At 30.7% G+C, this 9,467-nt stretch overlaps 1 protein-coding gene across 3 annotated transcripts in view; it reads left to right on the top strand.

Moving 5' to 3' along the window:
- The window catches only part of LOC106678915 (probable DNA double-strand break repair Rad50 ATPase), a gene marked incomplete in the record, with an annotated part of 525,008 nt that overhangs the window by 264,698 nt on the left and 250,843 nt on the right, over positions 1 to 9,467 (top strand). For all 3 annotated transcript variants that reach the window (XM_067049131.1, XM_067049130.1, XM_067049132.1), the window contains 1 exon segment: positions 5,719 to 5,778. In XM_067049131.1, the coding sequence (XP_066905232.1) occupies positions 5,719 to 5,778 (60 nt within the window).

The following is a 9,467-nucleotide window of genomic DNA, read 5'->3' as shown; positions in this document are numbered from 1 at the left end:
TTATAGTTATAACATTTAACATGGTGAAACATTTAACACAACATCAGGAATACCCCTATCATTAATAAAAAAGGTTATCCGAAAATTCTCAACAGTTCTTTATCAGTCATATCATGGTCCAACGTTTCGGCCGATCAAGCCATCATCAAGGACAACCTATTAAAATGACAGCTTTAATTATAACTTAATATTAACAGTATCAAAAAATATTATCAATTATAATTTATAGTTTATAGTTTCACAGACTCAACATTAATTTATAAAACTCTGCAGGCTATTATACCCAACTAGTCAAACAACAATTGTCAAAGTAAACCTTTTAAAACAAAACCAATAAGAGACACTATTTTTGTTTACTAATAGATTTGCACTATTCTACGTTTAATTTACCTGTATTTGTCACTATAAAAATAAATAATAAAATGCGTGCTTTATAAGCAATGTACTTTTTTATCATGAAGAAGTGGTTGTTGCAAGAGTAAGAGTAGGCCATTGCAAATTAACACACCCCCACTTAATCACCAAAGAGGACCAACCTATATGCCAAACCTGTCCGTCCCCATTATCGGTAAAGCATATAATTGAAGAATGCCCATCATTTCGTCAAGCCTTCGAAAATAATAAAATTCCTCTTACAAGAGAATTGGCCCTTAAAGACTCAGCAGAATCCATAGACAAAATAATAAAATTTCTGAAAGAAACTCTACTTTATACTAAAATATAATCCACCAATATCGACCAGTGTAAAAAGGAAATAGTCTACATTCAACTATCAAATGTCAAAGACAAGGAGATAAATAAAGTAAAAAAGGTGTAATAACCTAGATGGTTATTACCAGATTATTATTAGATGGATATATATATGTATATATTTTATCAAAATCAAGATTGATTTATTTATATATAAAGGTTTTATCAATTTTAGTTAAAAAAAGCAAGATTTTATGATTTTTGAGTGTCGAGAAGTATACCTATATATATATATGCTCTAATTTATTATTATTTTAAGTGTTTATAAATAAAAATATACAAAGTCGAGAAATCACATTAAAAAATTACAATTTAAAGTAAGTGAAAAATCAGTTTAAAGTAGGATAAGCTGTGATTCGACCTCGTTTGTCTTTGTAGTCTTAAGTTCTTAAAATGAGGTTATTTTGAAACGATAAAGAAACTTACGGTTAATCTGAATGCTATTTGATACTATCAGCTGTAATTATTTTTATGTAATCGTTTCGGTACGGTTTTCCCGTAATATAAACCAGATGTAAACTTATCGTAAAGGTTCTGTAACGTAGGATCCGCAAGGGCGGCAACATATGTCGTAGTGAAATGTGTTTAATGCGCTCTTAGTTGGCAAAGTATAATGTTTCCGAGGAAAGATCTAAATAAGATTTGCATACACTATGTGCCAGAGCTGCAACATAAGCGGGCATAGTTTCTCTGTTACCATAACTGCAGTTAGTAAGATATCATGCTGCCACAGGAGGGTAAAATGTGTGGGTGAACAGTATGGCAACCTTTCATAGAGATGTATAGACCGGCATAGTTTTCTCTGACTACGTAACAATCTCTGAAGTAGAAATTAATGATATAATAATATGAATTCCAGATTATTTATGCATATTAAAAAAAAATGAAATCTGCACCACTTCATCCCATGTGCTGTACTTTGTAAGGGACTACTGTTACTAGATCAACGATTGTGCAAGGAGGTGATTTGGCATTATGAGGCTGGGCCCCAGTTCGAGAGCCCAACTCACTTCACCTTCTGCCAGCAGCTTTTCTTCTTTGTTACTTTCTTTCTTGGGTTCTTTCGTAATTATTCTTATTGTTTTCTTTTTAATTCTGATATTCTGTTTGTATTAATAGGGTTTCTAAAGAAAATTATAATGAAATTAAACTATAGGAAGGTTGTCCGAGTAGCGGTCAATAAAGGTTTCAAAATAGTTTTATTTTACTATTTTGATAGCTTTATTGACCGCAACCCAGACTATGTTCCTACTATCTACTTTATACAACTATCTTCTTCCAATATAATGAAATTAGATTGAATTTACTACCTAAGTCCTAATAACATTCATAAAACACAATGAAATCATCAACTCACACTGAAATAGAAAATTATTATCTCTCATAGATAACCACCACTGAACTGCTCAATCTCAATATATTAACTAAATCACGATCAGAAAAAATAATTCAGAATAAATGCAAAATTGTTTTTGGATTTTGGTATCCGTATGGTTCAATTTAGTTAGTCCCAACAAAAAAAAAAATGTTATAATTCTAGCTGTGGAATATTTTCCAAACAGTTTAGATCTAAAGTCAATACAAAGCAAGCGAGTTGTATTAATTAATATTAATAAAAAATAATTATTATTTTGTAATACAATAGTATACATTTGTGGAAAATAATAATCGGTATACAATAATCAGTTTTTTTAAGGGTGTTATCTTTATTTATAAAAATTTTTGGGAAATAAATATATTCTTAAAACTTCGCCATCCTTTTATTATCAGATGACGTTTCGGCTGATCCGATCATCAAGGGCTATTTTAATTATTATTATCGCAGCCCCACACAAATTTAGAGGCTATTATGCCCAAATTAATTTTACAGCGTTAACAATATTACATAACCATATATAATAATGCAGGTTGAGACAATTCAGATAATTTTCCTTATTATTAATATAGGAAGGATTCCACAATAAATACTTACGTGCAATATACATAACATATTTTTTTGTTAATTAAAATTTGTATTGTAGTATCTTTTTCCAACTACATTGGCGAATCCAGTCTAATCTAAAAGCTGAATCACGATTTAATTACTCAATTAAAATTAATTAATTAATTTATACTTCATAACTTTTTATCGGAACGGAACGTAAGCATATGGTAGGAATACATTTAGTGTGAATCGATCACATAAAACCTTTATACATAAATAAACGTATCTATTTACCTGAATCAATCATTCACTGTCTAACTAATCTAAATAAATGAGAAATCGATAGATCGAACGGTTAATAATAGACGAGTCGATCTAACAGCGGTTTTGACCCTGGCCTTGACATGACAGTATTCAGTTAGAAGCCCGCTATGTAATTTTTTTTTTATGTACTTTTGCTATTTTATTTTCGATATATTTTCTGTTCTAGTGCTTATTGATTATGTTAATTTTATTATCTTCGTACTCCTTTTCATGATATATATCATTTTCTTTTATTTTGTAGAAATATTTTTAACTTTTATCACATATTTAAATAAAAATAACTAGATTATACTTCTATTAAGCTAAGCCTTAACTTATAATTAAATAACTTAAATTAGTATTTGATTAATTAATTAATATTGATAGAAAGTAATTTTTAGGAGTGATCATAATTTAACATGTAAAAATCAACATTTGTTTGTGTGCACTGCCATACTGTTCATCCAATGTGCTGAGGCTTTATGCTAAATGTGCTCGATTGTTCCGGAAAGTTATAGGCTGTTCAGATTTTTTCGGTAAAAAATTAAACATTTTTTAACAAGTTTTAAATCCTCATTATATTTTTAATTTGCTAAAGAACTGTCCAATTGCAAAAAGTCAAGTTCGGGTTGCGTTCTAATTTTTTTTTTTAAACTAAATATAACGGAAAATTATTTTTCTCAAATCGCTAACCAACATTTTAATTATACTCTAAATTTACTCCTGTTATTGTAATTAAAATCTCCTATTTAGAAAACTGGGTAATGCGATGGCACTGTGGTTAGGCAATATGCGGGTGCGAATTTAGTTGGGCAGATAATTACATATTATTATTATTAAAACTATAATATTGTAAGTAGCCGATTTATGTGATTGATTCTATTCTACAATTTTATTTTTATTTTTAATAATTTGTTTATCGATTATCGCTGAACGTGAATTCTAAGAAAATTCGAAATTATATATATATATTTTCAATTTTATTTTGATATCTTGGAAGAATAAATGACTTAACAAACCTCCGATATGTTATTTGTATGAAGATACAATTTATATATAATGTTGTTGATTTTATCTTTATAAGTTTTTTAAATTTTATTCATTGTTTTTCCTCTTAATTCGCATCACATTTGTAATCATTAATTAATTGGTAACAATTAAATTTTTTGATAAATAATTTTCCGTTTGTTCTGATCTGGCTTAACAATGTTCTCATTTTTTTATTTTTCAGATTAAATTCATTTGAATGACATTAACTCTCTCTATCTCTGAAAGTTCAAGAGTAAACTAATTAAATTTACAATATCGTAATTGAAAAGATGTCATTTGTAATTATGATATTTGCCGCGTGAAAGCGTGCATCGCTAATGTTCTTAAATGTCAAGCCTAACGCTGATGCTTTCTATTTCAAAATTCAACCATATGAAATGGCTTGAGAGTTACTTACATACTTCGGTTTAGTCTGGTTCAATTTCTTGTTGTGTCAGAGCTTGAAATCTCTCTCTAGCGGAATTTTATGATGGTCTGGAAATAATTGATTTTAGTTAATAATTTATGAAGCAACAGTGAAATCATTAAAAAAAAAAACTTCAATTATAATTTTATATGTACATAAACTGGTTTTTAGTAAAGAAATAGTTCCCGAAATTAATAGGGAAATATATGGTTAACAGCAGAAACAACAATTTCGACGATGTGGATATAATTGATCTTAATTAATATTTTATAAAGGAACAGTGAAATATCTTTTAGATTTCATTTATTAAATATAAACTCTAGTTAGGTGTTGTGACATTATCTACGTTAAGTATCCTTTATTCAGAAACTCATTTAATTAATTTCAACGTTTCGGCTCCATCTTCCCCTAACATCGTTGCTTTCTTTTAGATTTTATATTGATATTACATCTTTTCTTACTTAGTCCGATATTTTATATATATTGAGAAACCAATATTGTTCAAAACTTTTTTTTTTAAATATCTTTATTGAAATTTACAACTGTATATTATATAATAATAATATTCAGTAAATTTGATCTTAGTTAAAATGGAGTGTTACAGGCGTGTAGAGCAACTACCCATTGGTAGCACTCTAATGACATTTTACATTAGGTCTCGTGGCCATTTTCTTTTCTGGCACCTCGGAGGATTGTCAGGAATGGAAGAGGATGCAAGGTTAGAAACTAGGGGGTTTGAGTGGTTAGGGAGTTTGTAATGGAAGCAGTGATATCTGGTTCGGGCTAGATCGGTTACATAGGGAACATTTATTTGTGACAAAGTAAGGAGCATTGAGGATTTTACGAAGGATTTTGGATTGTAACTCCATATGTCCAGATTGGCCTTATTACAGTCATCTAGATCAGTCTTTTGTAATGTGTTGGAAGTTTTGACCGTTTGTCTTGCTATAATAGTCGAAATCGAGGTGCAGTTTCCGGTCTTTTCAGTCTTGTGTGAGGATACCAGGTTAATCGTTTATCAAAACTTATTAATTTAATAATTTACAGCAATATTATTGTTTCTGAAGATGTGGTGAAGTCCTCCGAAACGTCGTGATCAAATAAATGACTTTCTGAATAAAGGATATTTAACACAGAACATATTTTCACTACACCCAAATTGATAATGCAAAATATTCCAGTCATAATCAAATATATCCCTCTCTCCATCCATAATATTTTTTTATTAATTAATAGTTAAGTGCCTATAATGATATTAATTAATATTCTAATCAAATTATTTCAGATTGGTGAGCAGCAGCGCTGCTTGAAGCGTGGCCCAAAACCGCAACTCAAACCGGAACTGGTAAGTGGAAACCGACTTATTTAGAAAGTAAAATTGCTTTTGACACCTGCTATTAATTTCTTGGATAATATTCGTATTTCATGAATTTGTATTCGTTTTCATCTGTTAAAGAAATTAATTATACGTGTTATTTAATTTTTTAAAATAATCAGTGGAAAGTTATAAGTTTAGAGAATTCGTTTGTGCGATTTTATATTGATATAGACAACTCAAAGTAATGTGTATGTATATTGTTAAATTATTTTACTGTTTTTTTATATTTGATTATTTAAAAAAAGGTACAGCTTTGGGGCTCCACTAAGCCATCTAATTCCTCCCGTTGCAGTCCAAAATCCTTTGTAAAATTGTTAGAATTGCAATAAGATAAAACACTGGCGATATCTGCGTAGACAAAAGAGATTTTGGGGAAAAACAAGCGATATGTTTAGATGAGTGGGCTTTGGTTTTGTGAAGGGGAATCTTCAGCACGTCTTGGAAAGGAGAGTTGGGCATTACATCGTTAGAGATTATATCTCTATAATTCTTGTGATACGGTGACCGGAAAGGAAATATCGGGCAACCTTGTGTTCTGCCAGGAGTACACCCAAAGACTACGTGGGGTTCGAACTAAATTTTATTTTAATATTACTTTTATATTCCTTTATGCAGTAATGTAAATAATAGTTGATAAGGTTAATCATTTAAGTTAAAGTTAAGTCAACCTATAATGATCTATTTTAGCGCCATTATTATACACTTTGTATACCTCCGATTTGCCCACAATGGAACTCACTCTCACGGCCACATATGGCGACGACACAGCGATTTTAGCCAAGCTTGGCGACCCAGCACAAGCCTCAGAACGATTACAAATACACCTACCTCACATCCATGAATGGTATATCAAATGGAAAACAGGGATAAACATTGAGAAATCAGTGCAAATAACTTTTACGCTACGTCGTGGTCTATGTCCTGTTTTTTCTAAACGAACAAAGTTTAACCCGGACAGACACAGTAAAATACCTTGGATTGACATTAGACAAACGACTTACATGGACCCCCCACGTAAAAATAACAAAACAAAAGCTAAATTTCCGAGTTAAATTATTATTTCATCTTTTAAATAAACGACCAAAATTACCACTTTCAGAAAAACTAAAGATTTATACTTACCTTCTCAGACCAATTTGGACTTACGGTGCACAAATTTACCGATATGCCAAAAAAACTAACTTACTGAAACTGCAACAGTTTCAATCAAAATTACTGAGACTGATCAGTAGCTCTGTGCTCTTCATCAGTAACAAGAACTTACACAAAGACTTACGAACTTCCTCCGTACAAACAACCATTAAATCATTATATAAACGGTTTCACGACACACTTCCAACACATACTAACCCTCTAATTCAAGGACTATCAACACTAGACTTAGCAGATACGAGACGACGTTTACGAAGGAGCTGGAATAGGGACCTCTTAAATTGATTTTTAAATTTCAATTTTAATGGAGAGGCATCATTGGATGACCTTAACCTTCATGCCTTCATGACTTTTTTTTTTATTATTATTTTTTCTCTCTCTTTACATCTCATTCGCTGGTTGTAAAAATACTTTTACAGTTGTGAATAAAGAAAAAAAAAAAAAAAAAAGTCAACCTATAAGTTCTCATTGTTTTATTAATTGATATGATTATTATTTTCTTTCCTTTTTCATTCTGTTTACATATATTTCTTCTTATCATTAAACTTTTGTACATATAGTTCTTCTGTTCATTCTGATGCATGTACACTGCTTTCAACTTTTTAATTTTACCTATGCTTTTTTTGGCATGTTTACTTAATATTTCGCTAAAAAAAAGGTGGAAGGTAACACCCCTAGGTTTTCTGTTATCTACATGTAAAGGTATTTACCAGTGGTTGTAATTCGATTATTATTTATATAAGGGTACATCGTGGGCATATTGCCTCGGGGTTTTCGTTATTTCCAAGGAAAAAATCACGTGTCATCTAAGGAGCAATTTATTCTTTATTGTTTTGTGTTTTTTCCCTTTTGGTGATTATACTTATATATATATTTTTTTTTTTATCATTTTCCCTTAACTCATCCCCTTCTCCGTTGAGCGTGGGCAAGTATAAACGATATATATATATATATATATATAACTAAGAATAGATCAAAATTTGCGGTTATAAAGTCCTTGATGCTTCTTACTTTGTCAGAAATAAAGTCATCCATCAGGACATCAATGATCCATATATTGCCGATTTGGTCAGAACCAGATACCAATCCTTCCGTGATAAACTTCCCAACGACACAAACCCACTTGTTTCTAACCTGGTTTCTCCTTGATTGGCAGATAATCCTACCAGGCGTCTGAGAAGATGGCCCCGAGATCTTCTCCTCTAGAGTTCAATCAATGGATACATTCTCCATACGTTTGAATCATCTCATATTATAACTTATAACAAATTTACTAGTTATATATATTTTTATACAGTTGTAAATAACAATAAATAAAGTATTAAAAATTTTCTCCTGAATGTATCTTTATTGCAGAATTAGAATTTTTTTCATTTAGATTATTAACGTATGCCCTTTTTTGGGATTCTGGGTAAATGTAGTCCTCTTTCAAACAAGAGCGGACACGCGAAACAATTAGGACGCGGTGCACTATGACTGCCAAGTAGCCAGCGAGCGGAGACAGCGTGGGCGAAGACGCCACCCGGACGCCGGCGGTTAGCCTTTGATCCTCTCCTCAGCGGCTAACAGAAATTAATTGAAATTTAATGAGGTCGCCGATAAAGGAGCACCTATGGAAATGAGGAGCCAAGTGAAACTGGAGACTTTTGTCTAGTCGGCCACAACTAGCCTGGGGTTCTTGGTTCAATGGACAGGCTCTCGAATTTAATGTTTGATACAGCTTTTAAAAAAATATTATAAAAAGAAATAATTAATGTTTGCTTTAAAAATATTATCTTGAAATTAACATTTATGTTTGGGGTAATAATATAAAGATCTTCTTAATTTTATAGGTGAGGTATGAGATTTCATTAATATAATGAGACGTAGTGAAAATACTCTTCCTTGTTGAAATTCTTGCTTATAATGAATCATGGCAACGTTTCGGTGCTATCGCCCCATCATCTGGTTATTGTCCAAGAATTTGCTATTAATATTATTCATACGGTCATCACTCAAAACCACATTTCTTTCTTCTTTATATTATAGGTTTTTTACTGGATGAGTTTCATTAATATAAAGAAATGTAGTGAAAATACTCTTCTGTGTTAAAATTCTTTATTTTAATAAATCTTTACAACGTTTCGGGTTAATATATTGTCATACTTTAGCATAATTCGAAGATTGTTTAAGAATTTGCTATTATAATTCGGGCATTCTCCGGAGCAAAAGTTGGGGGATATTACCCAAATTAATTGTTATATGGTGGTATAGCTTGTTTGAATAATGAAGTAGACTGTATTAGAAATAAATCATAATTGTGATGAACAGAATCAAATACCCTCTATTCTTGTTGAATTAATGACTATATGTTTAAATAATTAATTGATATATGTTTAACCAAAGGTGGTTATAATTTGGTTCAGTTGTGTTAGTAATTAATTTTGATTGTTGATTACATGAAATCATAAAGATTAATATATATGTATATATAGTTGACCGTAAAAATTGATATATAGGAAGAT

The sequence above is a fragment of the Halyomorpha halys genome, unplaced genomic scaffold, assembly GCF_000696795.3.
Source record: "Halyomorpha halys isolate HHAL.00 unplaced genomic scaffold, Hhal_1.1 Scaffold168.1, whole genome shotgun sequence".
In the NCBI taxonomy this organism is placed as follows: domain Eukaryota; kingdom Metazoa; phylum Arthropoda; class Insecta; order Hemiptera; family Pentatomidae; genus Halyomorpha; species Halyomorpha halys.
The sequence above is the reverse complement of the archived record's forward strand: the minus strand, read 5'-3'. Positions and strand labels throughout refer to the sequence as shown.